Raw genomic sequence first — 21,283 nt, forward strand, 5'->3', positions numbered from 1 at the left:
TTCTCTGCTGCAGCTACAATAATAAAGAGACAATAGGCACTGGCAGCAAGAGGAAAGTGGCTGGCAGGACTGAGTCTTTGAAATTTATTTTCCTTGACATATTATAGTTTATAGTAGGAAGTGGTTTCTTCCTTTTGAGGTTTTCTTTTAAGGTTATTGTTGTTGTAGGATAGTTGAGAGAGTAAAACCCAGTGTGTTAGTGGAAGTGGAGGAATAATGTGAACTCAAAGCTGTCTTTATTCAAATGTTGTTACTGTAGTGTGTGTTGGGAGATAATATATATTGAAAGGGGCAAGAACGTCTCATACCATCTCTGGTTTTCTAAAACTGTCAAAAAGAATTGCCTCCATCTCATCTCTTCCTCAGCAATGATTGCATCTTGCCCCCTTATAAACAGAAGCTTCAAATTTTTATACCCAGTCCAAGAACTAGCTCCAGGAAACTGGTGTGGTTTTGTTTAGATTTTGTTCCTCCTGTCTGTTCACAATCGAGTTTAAATTAATTTTAGCATTAGAGTCAAATGCTTCAGAATTGCTGGGGATATTTTTGGATTTTGTTTCTTTTCTGTGATGAAGCACTGTTACTTCAGGTTGGTAATTGGATGTTTGCAATCTAAGTATTAATGCAGCTTGAAAATATACAGTGGCATCCTGCAGCTGTCAAGTCCATGATGGTATTCCTCTATTTGAAACTAGTAGAAACCTGAAATGGGATTTATTTGACCAAATGCAAACATTTTCATCAAAGTTAGTAGTTTAAGGTGCTTTTTACAGTCAGAGGAAGTCTAGACAATATGGCCAGTGTAGTCTGTGGTGCAGTTCTTCCCATCTCAAACGTGTGAACAGGTCAGATGAATTTGTGATCTGGAAATACTTGTTTCTTTTCAGGCACCAGATCTTGACCTCAAGTCGAGTAAGTGCTACCACTGCCATTCCATGAAGAGAAATCAGTTTTGTGCTTTGGTTTAACTTTTTTTATTTAGATTTTTTTTTTTTTTACAATAATCACATGCCTTTGCAGTCACTTAGTGGGAGGGTGATAAGGTGTTTCTTTAAAAGGGCAGTCTGTATTCATGCTTTCTCTGTAACACTTTGCAGTTCCAAAACTCCAAAGGCTTCTGGGAGAAACTCAACTCAAACTTGGAGAGTGTGAAGTATGCAGAGCCACACTTGCACTACCACAGTAACGTGCTCAGGAGGGAATGGCGGAGCCTTTCAGAAGAGGTGAGAGCACTGGAACTGAAACACTGCAACTCTGCAGAGCTGCCTCTGGAACTGGTGGTTTAAAGTCAAGCATGGACGAGGTGCCTTTTTTATTTTGAAGATAAATAAATGGGAATCTGATTATCAGAAGTGCAAAGACTTGCAGTCATTTCACCTAAGGTGATTGCGTGTAAGTTTTGTTCTCTTAAAATAATGCAAGAAATTAAAGAAAAGCAGAGCTTGCTCTGTACTGTCACAAGGTTTAAATGTGTATGAGATCCAACTGTGTTTTATTTCCATTCAAAAAGAAAACTAAATTAATTTCTCATCTTCATTCTGTAAGAGTATTTTATTTGGTCTTCTGTTTTGTTCATTTTGGGATTTTTGTTTGTTTACAAACTAGAGAGAGGAGAGAAGAACCACAGCATATTTGAGGAATATTTTTGAAAATGCCAAAAAGTACGTACTGGTTTCAATTATATTTACCCCTTCTTGTTTTGCACAAGTGTGTTGGAGGAGTTAATGTGCCATTTAATTAATTGATTAGGTATCTGATTAGATATCTTTAAAGAAGATTATCCTGGTGAAAATCAGTTATTTGAATCCTTGTAATCACTACAGTATGATCTGAAATATGGGCCTCTAGAGCTAAGGACTTTGTGGTAGATGTGAAGTTATTCTCATGCAACCTAGATAGAATTTTTTTAATGCTATCTAGTATTTTTACTACATTTAGTCATATGTACTGTTCTCAGATTTCTTCAGCTGTCTTTGAAAGATCAAAGGCTCATTTGAGTTTTTAATGATGTTATGAAAGCCTTTAGAGTATTGCATATGAAACACACTGATTTTCGTTTCAAACCCCAGGGTGCTTTCTCATCTGGACACTTGGGACTCTGGTAAGTAAAACCTTTCTTGATGTAGGCCTTAGCTTTAAAATTTAGGTTTATTAGAATATTTCCATCCAGCTGTTGTTTGCTAAAAGTCAGCTGCTATGTGTGTTTTCAGAACAGAAGAGTTTGAGGATTTAAGATGAGAAGAAAACTTTCATGTACTGACTGGGAAATTATTGAAAATAAAGTCCCTAGTTCATATTGGATCTAACAACATAAGCAGTAAAGTTTGGTCTGCTAAAAGATGTCTTCTTCAGGACTTTTCTTGTGGAGCAGAGAATCCATGACACTGTGTTACTGTTGAGTCTTGTCTGCTTAGTCAGTCCAGCTGCCTTTGCAACCTCAGAACTTGTGCAGGAGATTAGGGCTGGTGTAGAGAGATCAGGTGTAATGAATTTCCTTAGGCCAGAAACGCTTGAGATTTTTTGATGCTCTGTCACAAATAAGTAAAACTGAATTTAGTTGTGTATTATGTTCCTGCTGTTCACACATCAGTGCCTTCTGTGTGCCCTGCCACTGTGTGCTGTGACATGATGCTGATCCAAGTGCTGCTTGGTCCTTTTATTACCAAGAATTTTCAGTGTACTCATTTCCAGCCCCTAACAGCAGTCATCAGTGTCACTGCTCACTATTGCAATGGACTGTGACTTTGAGAGACTTTGTATCAACTTTGTGAACCTCAGCTTTTTTTCAAAGGTGCTTATTGATAAAGAAGTCAGATGTTTAACTTTTACTAGATAATTTCTAAATAGCTGCCAGCCAGTAACAAGCATCAGTGTAGTGTTTCCCTGTTGATTTGCCATTGAGTCCTTTAAAATCAAGCAATACAGGTCTTTGTGCTACTAAGTGGTGATGTAAATATATTTGAAGGTGAGCAAAAACAGGTGAAAATATTATAAGATTTCAGCACTTGTTTCCATAAAATCTTGAGTTGGTTTTATCTTTATCATTACGTAGATGATTGTTTTTCTTCCTTTTAGTAGACAGGAACCACTGATTAGGAAATACAGGTTATTAATTTCAGTAGGCACTGTAATATCCTTCCATTTAGTTAGAGAAGTTGTGTTCTTTTCATAGTGGTCTGCAAATCTGAGTAACAGAAGCAGCCAGACCATGGGAGAGAATCAGTGGGAGGTGATTCCCTGGACTATTTACTTTCTTTCTAGCCATTTCCATGGAAAACCCATGCAGCTACTGGAGTTTGTTTGTAAATGACAAGATCTAAGCAGCACATTAGCACTGGTGTTACCAGAAGGTTCTCTCTGCCTCTGCTCTCTTGAGTCACCACACTATGATAACTCTTGCTTAAATATCAAAGAGAAGAAGTGGATGGCAGATAAAGGATAATTTTCTATTTTTCAGTTCTCTTATTCAGTCCATGGTACTTCAGTGTCTTAGTTCTGCAGCTGAGTAGGTCAAACCACAGCTTCTGTTTGCTTGTCTACTCTTAAGTACTTTGAAGCTGGTTGAATTCTTGTGATATTTTTGCAGTGCCATGTCCTTGAATGATTGTTGCTGTGTTTGTTACAGAGGCGAGGCTGGTACCTCTCTTTGAAGAGGAGGATTATCAGCAGCAGTTGCTCATGGGACTGGTATGTGCTTTTGTCAGTGTGCACTAGAGGACGCACAGCCTCCACCCACGCGTGAAGAGTGCCATTCCAAGTTCTAGTACTGAGTGGAAGCTCACTTAGGGTAGCTATGGGGCAAACATGGCATTTCCTAAGTTTTAGCGTTCATTGTCATGATATTATCTTAGCAGGTCATCGTAAAGCACAGGGGAAAAACAGGAAAAAAAAAGTTGCTTTGTCAAAATGCTTTTTCCCAATATAACTTTGGGAGGTCATCTTAATCTGTCAGTTATTTTTGGACTAATTTATGCCTTTAAAATATATGTAAGTGAATTCCTTCCCTGCCCAACTTCTCTCAATTTGATGAACAGAGATCTTCTTGTTCCTCAATTTAACACCTTTTTTACTGTTTCTTTTTCTTTCTACCTCACTTCTGAGACTGGTGTGGCCATTCTGAGGTCCCGTCTTCTTTTGCACTGTTTTCACCAGTGATCTCCCTGAAGGATCTACCATCTGTATGCTTCTGGGCAATAAATCCCAGCTCTGTCTCAAATCCCTAGCTGTCCTCCCTCTGTCTAAATACACATCTTGGCTTATCTCTTGTTCTCTTACTTTTAAAATCAAGTAACTCTTCAGCATGCACTAGAAGGTCTCAGCAGTGAAGAGCAGACCAACACTGTCCTGTCTGTTCACATCTGAGGCAAATTTTCCTTCTTTGCAGTCATCTCCCTGTTTCCAAGTTTTGCCCCTCATTCTCTGAAGCTTCTCTACATTCCTTCCCCTTTTATTCAGGCATACCCAAAAAACAGGTCATTTTCTCTATGCCTTCCTCATACCTGTATTGCTGCCTTGACACACTGAGATTAATCTACATATAAGCTCCTTGAGACAGAGATTTTACTTACTTCAGTTTCACTCCAAGCTTCTTAGTAATTCTCAGAAAAGAGCCAGCATGGACTTGAGTTGCAATTTGAATGTACATGAGGTCAGCAAATATTTCAGAAAGGAGAAAGTAGGGAGTGGCAGGGACTGTACGTTAACAAAATACCCAACATTAATGACTTGACAATTAATGTTTAACCTGAAATTGCCATTAATCACTCTGGTTCTCAGATTCTTGGGAACTACCCCAAACTGTACTTCTGCTATTTTTCTCTATCACAAAGTCTCTCAGATTTGTTTGTAGTACAAACGTTCTTAGAATTCAATGTTCATATTTAAATCCTTCTTTCACCCTTGGCTTTACACAGAGAGGTGTGAGACCTGTAAGCTTTTTCTTTTCAGTATCATGGAAAGTTCAACTTAGTATTAATTTTGCTGAATTTGCACCAAGTAACCATTTTGAATATTCACATCTGCTGCTCAGTTTAGATTGTAGAGTAGCTTGGGATCTCAGTCCGAACTTTTTTTGTAATGGGGAAATGTTTTGTTGAGCCAATGCCTATTGATCAGGCCCTGCACCTGCTGCAGCTTTTGTGCCTCTGAAGATGCCCAGTGACAACAAATTGTTGGCTTTTTTTTCTAGATGGTTGCTCAGCTGAAGGATCACCTTATGAGACATCTACAATATGTTGGAAAAAAGAAGATTGACCAAATAGTTTTGGATTATGTTGCAAATCTGGTTAGTTTGATTTCATAGTCACTATTGTGAGCAAGTGTTTATTTGTTGGATTGTAGGTCCTTGGATGTTTACCAGTTGTATATAGTATATATTTGGTGGGAAGAAATTATTTTAAAGATATTTAAACATATTTTTCAGCCTAATATTGTATAAATTGATAAAGAAAATTAATATTATTTAAATATTATTAAAAGAATTGTACCAGTCACTCAGAATACAGAAGAAATGGTTCCATTTACAGCTTATGCAAATATCTTCTACTCCCAGAAGTAAAATGGCTACTCATCCTGGACATTGAAGGCTTTTGATCCATTTGGTTTCCTGTAGAACACATTGCTTCAGGGCTTGAATAATGAAAGTGCCACCAGGGGAAGTAAGAAATGAACAAAGATCACCACCACTCCTACACAGTGTCTTCAGTGGGCTGTGCATGTGACAGGAGACAGTTTTGCATGAAGAAATCTTTGTAAACTACTGTGAAAATTTGTTTTCCAAATTCTTTTTTTTTTCTTTCATCCTCTTAAGAGACCTCTAAAAAAAAAGCTACGAAAATCATACCTGTTATGCACAGAAGTTGTGTACCTGGTTTTATCTGTCTCAGGATCATGTCCTTTAAGTGCAGAATGCAGAGTCCTCAAAAGCTTGCATGGCAACTGTAAATCCTATTCTTTGTGCCATCCGTGCCCCACTGTTCAGTAGAAACTCCCTGCAGTGCTGTTTTCTGGGGATGAAAAGCTTGGGAAACTTCCTTGAGGCTACCAATGGCTGCATCTCCTCCAAATCAGTTGCTCTGTCAGTGTCACAGCATTCTCTGAACCACTGCAGCTGCCCTGCTGTTCCTGACTTCCGGCCTCACTTTGACAACTTTGCAAGTTGTTTCCCTGGTAATTGGCAGACTTTATGTATCTGTGTTGGAAAGAAACTAAAACTAGTGGCTGATTAAATTAGGAACAGTGCAACGTGAACCAAAACTTTGTACCTGAAAATGATGCTGTAAAAAACCCAAGTGAAACATTTATTCTCCTTTTAGTCAATTTCTAACAGCAGTTAGTTCAGTTTTAGTAAAAACTAAGATAAAAAATGTGAAAACATCTATTCAACCTTGATCTGCAAGGCTGAATTATTGTAGACTAAATCTTGCAGAAGAAATCTCAACCCCTCCCCACAGGCAAACTCGCAGAACTAATTCTCTCAACTCAATTGACAGGCTTATTCTTAGAAAAGCTACTATAAACAAAAATAATTTGCCTCTAAAAATTGCTTCTGCTTTCTGCTGTTGCATCTTACTTTTTGGAAATCTTTAGAAATTATTTCATTTTTAAATTTGCATTTCTCCTCATCCTAATTAGAAACTCTTATGTCTCAAACCTTTCAGTATCCTACATGTTTCAGAGTTCTTCAGAGGAATGAACTGGTTTGAGTCTTCCCATAGTTCTCTGTACCATCATCAGTGAGTAGCAGAGCTATTGAAACTAATGAAACAGGAAGAGACTTGAAATTTGTCTATTTGCTTTCATAAAATATTTTGCATTACATTCAGGAGCCCAGGAGTGGCTGAGATTAGGCTCCATGGTGTGCAATCACTATGTAAATTAATTGCAGCAGAAGTTGGAGAAGCCAAAATTTGGGAGCACTGAGTGTTTCTTATGAAACAACAGGCAAAGGCTGGTTGCTGTCAGAGAGCTGTGTGTTCTTGTATACAGAGAAGTAACGTGGGGAAGTGTGAATAACACAGTGTGTTATTTCTTATTTGCTGAGGAGCTCTGCAGAGCTGGGGCATGCCTGGTTCCCAGTCCATGTGCCACCTCTCCTCTCAGTGGTTGTTGTATGTCCATAGGCTATCTCTCCTCTGCAATTGCTTTATCTTAGCTTTGCTCCATATCTGTTTCTCTCACTCTTTTCACTTTAGTGAGGCAGGAAAGGGGAGAAATAACTTACATAAGCAGTGTGAGATTTGCTGCCCTGACAGCAAGTGGAAGGGGAGGCAGGGTGAGCAGGCAGCCTGTGGCATAGGAAACAGGCAGACCTGAATAAACTGCTGAAATTTCTCTACAAGTCGTTGCACTAGCTGCACATTTTCCCCTGATGTTTGTGGCCAGCTGTCATCTGCTGTAGGCTCAGCTGCAGAGGAACAAAGACAGACAGCATTTGGATTTGAGTTTCCTCAGGAGGAGGAGGACTGTGTCATGATACTGCACAGGAGGGGATCTGAAACACAGCAAAACCTTGTCTTACTCCCTTTTCTCCTTTGCTCCTGGTTCTTTTCTTTGACTGCTTTGAAGTCTTTTTCCTGCAGAAACAGCCCAGGGAGCTGAGCACTTGTGGTTCCCAATTACTTTAGGGGCACTTCAGTCTCCTTGGCACCATTGCCTGGAACTGTAGATGTTTCAAGGGGACAGCACTGTCAACCAAGGCCCTCCTGCATGTGCTGTCTTGCTGTTGGTCATGTGTTCTCTCATTAGTTTAGAGCACTCCAAGGACATGGCTTAATGTATGTGCCCCAAAAAACTTCTTGTTTGTCTGTTATTCAGTGAAAAATGGCCTCCCCTGGTATGCATGTAGCTCTTGGCTGCCCCAGACACCCACTGCTAACCTTGGACAGGAAGCTGCCTGTGCTCCTTCCATCAGAGAGATAACAATGCCTTTCTCTCATGCACATTATCTTGTGTGTTACATTCTGGAAAAAAGATTGAGATGTGGGTTATCTTTCTCTATGTATTTTCTCCAATGCCAAGGGTAGATGTTGATCTCCAAAGCAAGTTGAGCTGTTAATGAGGGTGTCACAAACATTCTTGTATTTAAGCTGCAAGTATGTTGTGATAGCTTGGGTGATTATGACTTAAGAAGTTGTTAGCTTTCTGTGCCCTGTAAAAGCTGTACAGTTTGCTGTGTTGTTAAGAAAAAAATATTTATTCTGGACTAGCATACTCTTGAAAACCATTTGTCTTGCACAAATAATTATTGGTGATTTTGGAGCTTGTAAGAACCTTCACTTCAACACTGATCCTTCAGATCCAGCTGCAGCTCCTGATGCAGAGGCCTTAGCTGCACCCTTTGTGGTGGCCAGAGGTGAAATTCATTCCAGCAGCAGGGTGGTTCTTGTGACCCTTCTGTGGAAACTGGAAATCCCTCATTTGCTAGAAAACTTGCTATACTCCAGAAAGATTAAATTGGATCTTTCCACTGCAACTAGAAAGTGTGAAGATGGCAAGTATTAGGTAGTTATTTTGCATCAGGCAGCTGTCAAGCCTGGCCCAAGTCGTGGTGGATGGGAAAGGTGCTGCCTTGTAGAGCTTTCTGGCCAAGGTACAGAGGAACAGTCAGGAACATTACTGACGCTGAATATTCCAGTTCATGCTGATCTGTCCTGTGTGTCCTGTTTCTCTCTTGCTCAGAGCCTGTGATGAATCAGACAAGGGAGAGGGCAAAGCCTGTGAGGGGAAAAGAGAGTGTGGAAAAGAATTCCTGAAAGTGGGAAAAAGGATTCTGACCATCTGGAGGGAGGAAAAGGGTTCCTAACTTCTTGTGACACCTCTTTGCAGAACAGGGTCAGACTAGTTTCCTGAGTTTCTTGGGATAGATTGATTGCTGTGCTTTGAGAGCCAGAGATAAAAGGCACAGAGGAAGTGCCTCAGTTGTGTTACTGAGATGTGGAAGTGGTTACACATGACAGCCATGAGGAAGTTATTTCAACTCTGCCGTGCATGGTTTCTCTTTCAGCTGCAGAAGCTGAGAAGCCCAAGTGAGAACAGGGCTTGTGGCTTTGGTATCCTGACTGTGTGTGGTGGATGTCAGTTTGGGAGCATGAAGAACAACAACATGGCCCAAGGGATTGTTTCACTTCACCAGGGACTAGAAGGAAACTCAGTAGATAAGGAGAGGCATTTGGTTGTCTCATTTTTCCTCCTTGCCAGGACTAGATCTGGGATTCCTCCTGCAGACTTTTCTTGGCAAACTGAACATTCCACTGTATTCAATGTTGTCCACTTTTGCTGAGCCCTTGGGACTGCTCCTTGCCTAATGCTCAGCTACTCGGACATTTGTTTTTGCTTTCATGGCAAACAGATCTTAGAGAATTTGCTGCAAGAGCTTGAAATCAGTTGTCTCCAAGAAGCACAGTGTGTTAAGGTGCTGTATGTCTTGCATGATGCCTTGATAAGATGGAAGGACTTTAAACTGCTGGGCAATTTTGTTACAATTCACATTTTAATAACTTTACATTTTAAGGCCCTAGAGAAAAAAAAATGAAGACTCAGGAGTCCCATGAGAAATTTTTAACATAAACTGGTGTGTGGAATGAATGAAGGCCAAGGGCCTGCTGTACGCAGGCTCCTGGAAACATCCAGTCTTCTCTTTTTTGTTTTAGCTGAATCTGGTGCATCGAATAATGAAAGAAGTTTGGAGGAGATACCAGCTTCATTCCTGTATCTTCTGCTTGTGAGCAAGTGATTTGTTAAAGTTTTCAGCCTGCCTTTTAGAATATGGGTGTAATGATTTTGACCTTCATCAGTAGTACTCCTTTGAACAGTCAGTGCTTATGCTGCTGTTGGTGTCAATGTTACTGTCATTTACTCTTCTTAAGGATCTCCTGTCCCTCTCTAGGCCAGTGTAAATATTAACCACACCACAGTGTTTATGGCTGGAGTTCAAACTTGCTGAGTTTGAACTTGTCCTAAGCTGGGTGGTGGGTGTTAAACACATAAAAGCCAAGTCACTCACACCAGTACCCCTTTACCTGTTGGTGCTGTTTCCAAGTACTGCCAAGATGTAAATGTGCTTCAGTGGGGGGAGGAGACAGGGACACCACAGAGACTGTGTATCTGCAGCACTGAGCAGCTGGTGCTGGCTGAGACACCTCAGTAAACAAGGCAGCATCCCATGGCCCTTCATCCCAAAGGATTCAGTGCACTCCTAGTATGGCAAACTGACCCTCTGTCCAGTAGTGTGGGTGCCTCTGGTTCTTCATGTGTTGCTACTTTGTTAACTGCAGTGATGAGAGAGGAAGTGCAGCAGAGTTTGCGGTGTTCCACATCATGAGTCGGATTCTGGAAGCAGCAAATGGCATGTGCATGCCTTTACCTCCTGGTAAGTTCTGTCTTTTGCTGTTTTAATCATGAGTGTGGAGAGCAGTGCTGTTAATTCCTCCCACAACAGCACTGGTTGCAGCACATGTGTCAAGTTAGCTTTGGCAGTATTGACATCTGTTCAAGGCAGTTATAGAGGGGAAGGCCCTTGATATACTTGTACAAGTGAAATGAAGCAAACTGAAATAGTTACTAGAAACAGAGAAAACTAAACAGAGGTTTGCAGTGGAATGCATGGGTGCAGTCTTATCTTAGAACTAAGGTTTAGACTCTGTTCACATATATATATATTTAGACAACTGGACTTCAGTGTGAAGAGCTACAGGGGAAAATCCTATCCTGTAACAGAATGTTTTTTTCTCATGCTCTTGCCCTGCTAATAATTACTTCCAGCCTTGATGGAAAAGCTGGTCTTGATAGTAGACTATCATTTCCTAGAGCTCCTCATAATTGTTTTTCAAAGCAATTGCTTATTTTCATTAGGGAGAGACATCCTGACATTTTGATATCTTAATGCTTTCCAATTCTGTTTGAATCTTTCTGGGTTTTATTTCCTCATCTGTCTTTGGTCGTTGAAACTGCTTTTGGTATGAGTTTGTCCCTCTGTGTGGGCACAAATGGTGCCACCCAGTAGTGTTACATGATAACATCATCTGGCTGATGATCAAGGAGAAGCTGAAGTGTTAATGCTGCCTGTGCGAGTGTCTGGGTGGCAACAACATCCTGAGGCCTCCGGTTTTGATTAATTAGGAAGAGAGAGGGTGATAAAAGTTAAATTCATAGAACAATATATAAGATATCTGATACATATCAGATATAAGGCAACAGTTTGGAGATGTTTAGTGACAGTGTATGACTTTAATGACTGTTTTCAATCCCCTTAGCTTTATTATTTCTGACAAGATTGTACTTGAGAGGACTTAAAGGAAGTCTAAATAAGACTACCTGGCTTGATAAATTGATTTCCTCACAAGCTATAAACAATCAAAAGTCAAGGGAAGTGATGGCTTGAGCTAGAGTAATTCCAGTCTCTAATAGAGAATTAGAAAAAGCTTACATATTGTACTAAACAAGTTTGTCTCTTTCATAGGTTTTCACACTCTGCACCTGGGTCTTGGTGTTCGATGTCTCCCTCTGCACACCCTCCTGCACTATATTGACAATGGGGTCTTGCAATTGACAGAAACGTGTGTCAGGAAATTGTTGAAAGGTACAGTGAACATGGTGCTTGTTACCAGCCAGCTAACTGGGAGTGTTGCCCTTCAAGCCACTCCCCTTGGACACAGGTTTTATTGCCCAGGACACTCAGCTCTTAGAGTGTTGTTTCAGTGAGGGCTGTAGCTGATGGTGTTGCCTACCTGAAAGAAGAAGGTTAGGGCTTAGGCTATGCTATTGGCTTTATCACAGCACACAAAGAAAAGTGTGAAGAGAATTTGAATTTGTAGTTTTTCCGCTTGGAACTTCTTAGAAGAGCAAATACTGAAGATCATCATAGGATTTGATAGGAATTTCTGTGACTCTGTGAAAAATCTTTATCAATGATCTGGACAAGGGGATCGAGTGCTTCCTCAACCATTTTGCAGATGACACCAAGCTGGTCAGTGGTGGCTGAACATGAGCCAGCTGTGTCCAGTGATGTGCTATTTCTCAAGTGTCTAAGAAAAGGGATAACAAAATATGGTGTATCAATCTGTGCCTGATCTTTATAAACGAAATATTATAAACTTGGAGAGTTGTACTTAGTCAAAATGCATTTGAGTTGCTATATAAATTGTTACATAAAACGGTGATGTTATGGACAAATGTACAGAAATATATTTGTACACATGATATAAATGTAAATAACAGCCCTTATTTATGTAGTATAATGTAAATAATAGTCTTTACTTTAAATTGAAATTTTTGTTTCACTAAGGAGGTGATGCTTATTGAAAGTTGAAAGTTTGTTATGTGATTATTGTTTATTTGATTTGCTTTTTTCCCCTGTTGCTTATAGATCTGGATGACACTGAACAGAATGAAAAACTGAAGTTTAGTATTGTCATGAGGCTTCCAGAGGTAACTAATGGCTTTAGATGTAATTTCTTGAATTTTTGAATTGATAGGGAATTCCTCGTTGTGCATAGGGTCAAACCAATGAAAGACTTGGCTGTGATTCAGATAGAGCTGGATTCAAATATAACCAGAACATCCACAGTTTCTCCATCTGCTGCTCCTGGACTGTAGGATACCTTCATAATAATGATAATTTAAATTATAGATTTGTCCATAGTGTTTTACAGAGTCTCCAGTATCCTACAGAAGTTAAAAAGACTGGCACAGTTCCACTGAGTACTGATTTGCAGAAGGCAATGAGGGTTTAAAGGGGGTTTATGGGGGTTTTGTGTGTGGTTTGTAGCATCCACAGAGTCTTTCTTACTTGTGACCTCTATGTTTGGTTCTACACACTAAAAAAACATATGTTCAAAAGCTGGTACAGTAAAAGCTGTAAAAGTCGTACCACAACCTGGTGGCAGGGATGAATTAAAAGATCTCCCCTCAGTTAAACCTCACAGTCTCGCCCACTGACAAGGTGACTTGTGTAGCCACAAGAGCTGGTTACTGGTCCTCAATAAAACATTCCAACAGAATGGGAGATGCACTTCTTCTCCCCTTTTGCTCTTAGTGCCCAGCACAGGACTGTGGGTAAGCACAAGATGTCAAGAAGCAGAGGAACACCAGGGATCCCCCTCAGGGAATGCCTCACTGCAGAACAGGCTTTTTTCCACATGAGTCACCCATTGTTTGCTCCTTATGTGCAGTTACTTATAGTTCAAATGGCCAGAAGTGCTGCTTGGGTTTTCCTCTAACAAAGACTTCTTTATTTGGCAGCAGTTTTGAGAAGGGGTAGAGGAGGAAAACTCCACAGGATGTTCTTTGTCCTCTGTGTCTTGTTTTGGGCTATGACTGGTGAGCTGGGGTCAGCACAGGGCCCCTGAGTTGCCAGCCCTGGGCCTGGTGCGTGGGGAACTCCATTCCAACCATGCTCTGACGTGAAGGGCTGAGCTGGGAGAGATTTAGGGAACAACTACTGCTAGCTATGCACACTAGACTCAGTGCTTTATTGTATCTATTTACAGCTTTGGGAAAAAATGCCAGGAATAGTCTCTTTGCCAGAAAGGTCATTTTGGGGTGACTCGGATTATTTTGAGCAGGCTACATGCAGTGGATGACTTCAGTTAATCAGAGGCAAGGATTTAAGCACCATTTAACTGGACATCATTTACTAAAATGAACAGATGTTTGCATTGCAGTATAACTGAAGGGGAGGGGCAAGGGAATATGTACACAGGGAAAAGAGCAGAAGGTGGAATTAATTTCAGTGTGTTTCTATTCTTTTGCCTATTGGTTGGGATTGGAGACTATGAGAAACCTGGTTTTGAATCTCTTTGGCTCTGGGAATGTGAGTCAATGTTACCAGTTTCCAGGATGATGACCTGAATAATGGGATCCAAACTTACATTCCCAGTATCTTTACTTGCCAGCATTCTGCTTGTCTAAGATTCCTTAAGACTGAACCTGAGAAGCACTGTCCTGAAGGAGCTTTGAGGAATGGGGCATCTACATTATTCTTTGGGGGAAGAATAGATTCAAATCATTCACAGTAAAGGATAAAGGTTCAATTAGTACTTAAGTACATGTGTCAAGAGGGACAGTGGCACTGGGACAGACGGGCTGAGGTGAGGACTGAGCGATGAGGTTTTGGTTTCCCACATTTTGAGAACACATTGTGATCTCTTAGTTATTGGCTACGAAACCAAGGCTCTGTGGCTAAACATGATGATCTCTTAGCCTCTTTCGTCAGGGTCTCAAAGCAAAGCACAGCTGCATTACAGCCTGGATTTCGTGTCAGCTTCTCCCTTTTCCTCTTTCTAAGTTTCCACTGTCCCATGTTTATGTTCTCAGGTTTTGAGGTTTGTTTTTTGCTTACTAGGCTCTTGGTCAAAAGGTCCGCCAGTACTGGAATCATCCGATACATGCAAATTTAATAGCACGGAAATATGTAAAACTTTTGCTTGAGAAGCTGGGAAGCAGGCAGGTAAGAGCACAAAGGCTATGTTCCAAAATCTTCTGCTTTGATAGTGTTGAGATTCCTGAGCTTTCTGTGGACTGTAACACAGTAAAGAAACATTGAAACCTTGGTGTGACTGTGCTACTGTGAACTGATGTGAAATGTTCTCCCTTACAGTACAGTAGGCCTGTCCCTGAGAGACTCTCCCCTGTGGAGTTTTTGCCTCTGAACTACCTGACTAATATGCTGGCAGAGATAGAGAATCAAGGTAATGTTAATTCTGTACTTTAGAAGCCCAGTGATCGTTACCCTTTGATGCTCACTCAGATTTATCTGCCTATACTGACATTACTGAGTTAAAACTCCAGTGATGTTTGAACACATAGTTTTGGTCTTTCTGTTGATGGAAAGTGTCAGGGGCCAGGAGTCTCCATATATGGGTATCATCCTATTTGGGGAGGAAAAAAGTTCAACCATGTAGCAGTATATGCACATGTGCCCTGGGCCACACACTAGCACTAACAGCCACTTTGCTTCAAGCTGGGTTTGGATCTCCAGTTTGGAAGTCCAGCCTCCAGTTATATCCCACTAACAGGACAGTTTTTGCCACGGATGAGCATCCAAAGGGCACCACTGAAAGCTGTAGTTATTTTGGGTGCATGAATACACATTTCTCTTACCCCTTATCTTTTGGTATTGTAGATGAAGATGTTTGATAGACTGCAGGACTCTAAGTGTACAGGAGCATGTACAATTTTGTAAATACTTCTTCACTATGTTTTTCTAGGTGTGCATCCATATGAAAAACAAGACCATGTAAATGCAAGATTTGTAGAGGAAACAGCACTCAAGCACACTATGACACTTCTGGGCCTCAAATATTCCTGAAGTAGCATGCTGATGAAGAAGGCTGTCAAACTGTGGTGCCTCTGTAAAAGAATTTATTTAAATGCAATGCTGTTTCCCGAATAACCTGCAGTTTTGGGTAGTTGCCAGTACTGACATGAGCTACTCAAAACAGACTTTGGTCCTGCAAACTGAGGTTGAAATTACTGACTTCTAGATAAATCTTAGAGAAATGCATTTGACATAACCCCAGGTTTGATATATATCTGTGGGTTCATTTTGAAGTGGTCAAGGAAGTAGAACAACAGCTGGTGTCAAAACATGCTGTGAAAATTGATATAAATGTCACTTCTTTTAACAAGACAATGCTGGAAAAGGCAGTCCAGTTGTACAGTAATAAGAACCAGTAACTGTTTACTTGGATTAATACAAAGTGTGATTGAGTAAAGCAGCTAAGAATAACAAATGACTTTTATCTCAGGTATGAGTAAAGAGGTATTAATTCCTTGTAATGGTAGCAGTTATCTTATGGTACTTCTGCTTATGGACCCTCATTGTAATATTTTCAGTTTTGTTACTTAGCACAAAATATAACCTCCTTAAAGTGCATGTGACAGATTGTGCTGGGGGTTTGTTTGTGGCTTTTTTGGTTGTTTTTTAAAGATATGTATAATATATTGTAAGTAATATAGGATAAGAAAAAAGCTTTTAGAAATTGATCTTAACAGTGGCTTGGACAGAGTTTTACATAATTATTTCTTATAACTTCTAGTGTTACAGTTCAAACTTCAGCTTCAGAAAGAAATTAGGCAGGCTGTTTTTCCTTTGTTTTCAACTTCTGTTTGTATGTAAATGAGCCAATATTTTTTGCTCTTTGCTTTAAGTTCTGAACTGTGCATTAATTTAAATTGGTAATAGCAATTTGTTACGCAGAGAAAATTGCCAAGTTGTGCCATGCAGGATTTCTGCAGCATTTATTAGATTTAAAAATCTCTACAAAATTCCAGACTATTAAACTAGAGAAACTCATTAAAATCTAGTGTATTTGTGAGGTTTTCAAAATCTCTGATATTCTCACTGAGTCGTTCCCATTGATGCTCCCTGTTCCTTACCAGTGAAATGAAAAGATTCAGTTCCTGGAAGTGACTTGGCAAGTTCTGGTCACTCCCTTGTCATGGCCATCAGTGAAGCTTTAGCTTTCTCAGTGACTGCATAGTGAGATTAATATAATTAGAATTTCTCTGGCAAGTGTAAACTCCAGTCCCAGACTGCAGAAAGCCATATTGGTGTATAAGTGATTTGTATTATACTAATAACAGTACTTTGTATTATATTAATATAATATATAATTATATTAATAACAGAGAAGATTTTCTAGCCTTTTCTTTTTAATGAATGTATTATAACATACCTTCAGATGCAATAAAACTTTACCTGGAAAAAAAAATAAGTATAGCATGAAGATCACTCACTTTTTGTGACACTTGGAAATACTGCACTGCATTTGGGATACCAGGAGAAACGGTTCTGGATCACTGGCTAGTTAGCTGTGCTTTTGGCATGAACAAATACTTAGTTTTCAGTATGGAATTTGGCTGAGCACCAACAGATCTTCCTTCAGTGCAATGTAAATGCTCCTGACTCTTGTGATCCAGCAGGTGGTAATGGTCTCTCCTGGTGCTGTCTGTTCAGATTTCAGATGGCTTTGCAGGAGGCTTTTTGAAATGCCTGAGGCTCGAGCTGGGCTCACTTGGTCTGAAGGGAGCCATGGAGGGCTGCAGTGGTGGGAGCCTCTCCTCCTTGGGGATAGTGGGAGCATGGCCAGGCACTGCACCTTGTTCCTCCTCTGCAGGATGCTGTCAGAGAAACACAGCTTGGTCACACAGGGCTTGGGTACTTTAAAACTCCAGTGCTTTCCTGAGCCAGAGTACAGAATCTGTGACAAAGGAAACACCCTTAGTCTAATCCCTGGCAAACCAGGAAAACTGAAGGAGTATTAAAAGGAAAGCATGAGGTTTAACCACATAGATGTGAGTTTGTCCTTTTAAATAGACAGTTTGAGCCTGTCATGCTTTTGTTGTCTGTCAAGAAAGCAGATTAGATTAATTTTTAAAAGATGTAGTAGTTTTGCACAGAACAGCTGTGGAACAATTCTGTTCCTGAATACAGTTACTAGAGTGGGCCTTTATCCATAGCACTGAAAGGAAACTAAGTCACAGCATGAGGAGAAGTTTCATGACAGAAGTTTCTTATTCTAAACTATTATTGTTATGTAGGAGTTCTCTGCTCTAGGATCACTGACCATCTCAAAGACAGAGGCAGTGCCCAGCAGGGTAGGGTTTAAAGAGATGTTAGCTATGCTGCTCTGCCTACCATCTGTGTGTGTCTTGCTCAGCAATCTGATTTCTTGCTGCTTCTGATCTCATGCTCATTGCATCTGATACATGGGAGACTCTAAACTTACTCTTCCTGAGCCCCACACCACCTTTTGCAGCTTTACCTTGAAATCCAATGAAAAGCAATATTCCATTGATGGTTGCCCTGCCCTTCAGCCACAACATGGTGACACAAGCTACTTTAAGAATCAAAGGTGAGGTTTTTAGTCTATGATCTCCTTAAGATTCAATGACCAGCTCCAAGCGCTGCTGCCAGACGGGAGTTAAAACTCCACAAACCCACTGTAGTAGTTGTCTCTGTACCATCATCTGCAGTGGCTGCTGGAGCTCTTGCAATGTATGACAAAAACTTACTCTGACTTCAGCTGCTGCTTTTTGCATCTTCCCATTGCGTAGGATCTTCCACCGTTCCTTTTCTGCTTCTTTAGGAAAGGGAAGGCCTTGACTTATCATCAATGAAGCAGTCATCACAAATTGTTCTTTGTCTCTGATTTCCTCCTGGAGTTTAATGACAAGTGCTTGCTTCATGGATAACTCTGCAAAAAGAGCCCTTATCTCCTGGGTTTTGTCATTTATCTTCTTCTGCAGTTCATTGATCTGGAATGCAGAACAGCTGCATTGTAGTTAGGGCTTCCCTTTAGGCACTCGCTGGGCATGACACTTGGGTTGCATTAGGCATGTGAAAATAAGTTTAACTTGACAAGGTTTAAATTGTAGTTCAATTCTTGAAAATTATTTAATTTTTGTGATCACTTAGAACAAAAATATTGGCTGCTCAAGAAGTCACATTTACTCCAGTACAAGAAAGGAAAAGCACATAAGTCATTGCTTTTCAGCTGGACAGCAAAACTCCCTCAGCCCTCAAAGGCCTGGGATCCCAATTTTTTTTCAGTTTATACACAATTAACATCATAATAAAGCTGGAACAAGCCCAATTCCTATGAGATAATTGAGTAATAATGCTGATGCAGGGGCTGTGGGTTGTGACGTTATCCTTGGAAGGGGGACAAACAGAAAAGGAATGTGACAGAAATCCTTGAGTGTCACTGCAGATGATTTTAAAAAACAACAAAAAAACCCCCTTTAATACTCTTTAAGTGGCTAGTTGAAACTGAGAGAGCCAGAGCACTTGTGAATGCAACTTTTGGCACACTGCCATTCTTGCAGTATTCATTAGCCCATGGCCATCATTTCATCATAAATACAGTTAACAGCCATGATATTTTTGTGTGTGTTCAAAATCAATTATAAAAAACTGTTAAGCTTTCATGTGTGCCAAACATAACATCTAAGAATAATTTCTACCCTGGCTTTGTTATACATTAATTACTTAGAATTTTTTTGCTGTCTTTCCCTCAGCTCTGCTCAATTTGCAGCTTTTCATTAGGAATTTGGGGGTTGGGAGCATTTTTAGTCTTTCCCAAACAATATTACTTGCAGTTAAAAGCAAATAGCTATCATTCTATTTAAAAAACTGTATCGAAAATGATGTTTCCTGTGTGATTCTCCCTACCTAAACAACAAAAGAACTTTGAGCCAGATACCAAGTTCATCTTTTTCTATGTTGGAGTAAAATTTACCTGGCCTTCCTTTATTTAATTTTTTCCCTTGTTTATTTTTAGTCTTTGACCTGTTTGTTGTGGAAAGGCTGTTAAGTACATTTGCAGAAGGAGACTCTTACAAAGTTTCTGAGCATCTACTTCAGAAGGAACTAATTCTGTATTTTAGTGAGAGGTACCATTTACAGTGCAACTTTCTTTTTAAAAGGGAGGACACTCGCCTAATAGTTTTGGTTTATCTGTATTACTGTTGCTATTCATGCCTGTAATTTCTGAAGACTAACTTATGATTTGCCTCTCAGTATTTCCAGCACTTTTGTAATTTGCAAGTGAATCACCTCTTGCCCAGATACTGTTTCATTTTGTCCAGGCTGGCAAGCAGAGTGTTCAACAACGCCCTTCTTACCCTCCTAGCGAACTGCAGCGTGTCCTCCTTGCCGTTCTCCACCACAGTACGGATTCTGTCCGTCAGATCGGAAATGTTCTCGCAGAGAAAATCTATCTTCAGCAGTCTCTGCTCCTTCTGCACCAGCTCTGCCTCTATCTGCAGCGAGGAGAGCACAGTGTAAGGAAAGGACAGGGGAAGGTGCAGCACAAAGTGTTCTGTGACTGCCCTGAGCTGCTGAAATAATGCCAGTGAACAGTCATAGACAAACAACTTCACTATCAGATTTCTCAAAATTTACACACTTTGCCAAGGATCAGGCCCAAATTGGTTCAGTTGGTTACTGTCAATTGTACAGTTCTTCCAAATCAGACCAGGCCCTTTTGGGGGCAGGGGTTACACCACTGTTACTGCCTTGCTGTGCTTTTCTTGAAAGCAATGAGGCTTTTTTCCGTGCATATTTTTTTTTTAATCTTCTGGTTCCTTGAGTCACACCATAATGGAAGGTTTCAGCTCTTGCTTTAAATACTTTTCTCCTCCTCATGCTAAAAAAATATGGACTTCATCAACAAATTATAAATAAAATGACTTGAAATCTCAAGAAGATACAGAGATTTAAACTTATCATGACTGCAAGAAAACCTTTTTCTTAATGTGTAGGCTGGTAACAGCAGGCTTTGTTGTGGCCTGCTCAGTTATGCAGAACTCCTTCCTGTCAAGGAATATGGGATAGTAAAGCAAAAAGCTCAGGTGGTTCAAGTCTCTTGGGGCAGTCACCAGCAATGCTGCAGTCAGGTGTCAGCTGCTGGGCTGGCATGGCTGCTGCTTCCACCAAGCCCTCTTCAGTGGTGGCTTCTTGTTGGGCAGGGAAGCAAAGCAGTAGAGCCCAGCCCTGACAAGGGGCAGTGTTTGCTTCTGTGTCAACAGGCAGACTTGGTGAAGAAGCTGGCAGGTCTGCCTCCTGCTCACAGCTCGTGGATAGTGGTGAAACTCATGGCCAGTTAGCAAAGACTGGCAACCCTGTTTGTTAGTAATTTATTATTGTGCATTTATCTTCCTCTACTGCCTTTTCTGTGCCTTCCCTTAGTGAGGTGGCTGTGCACTGAAGTGCCAGTGATGTGAACGGAGTCAGCAGAGATGCTGCAGAGCCAGGGGTACCTCACAGAGCTCCCCCTCCCCAGCCTCTCCTTGAAGAAGTCAAAATGTCCCATGTCCAGTTGACCTGGAAAGTAGATGCTAGGCTGGAGTTCAAAATAGCCAATCATAATTATTTTGATTCCTCTTATGAAAAGTTTATTTTAAAAATAAAAGGCACTATTTTAATTTCCTAAAACAGGTCAAGCATAGCAGGATAGCTTGTGGTATGAGAAGTGACATTACCTGTTCAATCCTTTTTAGCAGCTCAGGTGGAGACGGGTCCTTCCCTCCCATTTCTTGTTTTCTGCTCTCATTTGTGGCATCACCATGTTTTTCCTCAAGCTGTTTAATCTTGTCCCTGCACTGGGAATACTAGCAAACAAAGAGCCTCAACAGTTATTTTATTCCCACCAAACTTATCCCCAGACCTTGGTCTGGAGACTTCATTAGACAAGGTTCCCTTTTACTGGGAAGGAGAGTGGGTAACATAAAATTATGAGCCATTTAAAAATTTTGCTTTAAAAGAGAACTACAGTGTGAT

At 40.5% G+C, this 21,283-nt stretch overlaps 2 protein-coding genes across 3 annotated transcripts in view; one reads left to right on the top strand and one right to left on the bottom strand.

Annotated features, from left to right (window-relative positions):
- The window catches only part of LOC116995265 (gamma-secretase activating protein), a 43,592-nt gene extending 27,030 nt beyond the window's left edge, over nt 1-16,562 (top strand). Inside the window, exons 20-31 of one of the 2 annotated variants that reach the window (XM_033057808.2) lie at nt 1,098-1,223; nt 1,606-1,661; nt 2,070-2,101; nt 3,626-3,687; nt 5,189-5,284; nt 9,651-9,721; nt 10,275-10,369; nt 11,459-11,578; nt 12,365-12,426; nt 14,342-14,446; nt 14,597-14,687; nt 15,207-16,561. In XM_033057808.2, coding sequence (XP_032913699.1) covers nt 1,098-1,223; nt 1,606-1,661; nt 2,070-2,101; nt 3,626-3,687; nt 5,189-5,284; nt 9,651-9,721; nt 10,275-10,369; nt 11,459-11,578; nt 12,365-12,426; nt 14,342-14,446; nt 14,597-14,687; nt 15,207-15,307 — 1,017 coding nt within the window. In that variant the 3' untranslated portion in view covers nt 15,308-16,561. Of the gene's footprint in view, nt 1-1,097; nt 1,224-1,605; nt 1,662-2,069; nt 2,102-3,625; nt 3,688-5,188; nt 5,285-9,650; nt 9,722-10,274; nt 10,370-11,458; nt 11,579-12,364; nt 12,427-14,341; nt 14,447-14,596; nt 14,688-15,206 lie in introns of both variants that reach the window. The other variant, XM_033057809.2, reaches the window with a different exon arrangement.
- Nucleotides 16,563-16,697: 135 nt separating this feature from the next.
- Nucleotides 16,698-21,283, bottom strand: part of CCDC146 (coiled-coil domain containing 146) — a 66,921-nt gene continuing 62,335 nt past the window's right edge. Inside the window, exons 16-19 of the mRNA XM_033057812.1 lie at nt 20,986-21,114; nt 19,627-19,764; nt 18,016-18,258; nt 16,698-17,121 (exon numbers count right to left, since the gene is read on the bottom strand). Of these exons, the coding sequence (XP_032913703.1) occupies nt 16,954-17,121; nt 18,016-18,258; nt 19,627-19,764; nt 20,986-21,114 (678 nt within the window). The 3' untranslated portion in view covers nt 16,698-16,953. The remainder of the gene's footprint in view (nt 17,122-18,015; nt 18,259-19,626; nt 19,765-20,985; nt 21,115-21,283) is intronic.

Source organism: Catharus ustulatus, chromosome 4, assembly GCF_009819885.2.
Source record: "Catharus ustulatus isolate bCatUst1 chromosome 4, bCatUst1.pri.v2, whole genome shotgun sequence".
NCBI lineage: Eukaryota > Metazoa > Chordata > Aves > Passeriformes > Turdidae > Catharus > Catharus ustulatus.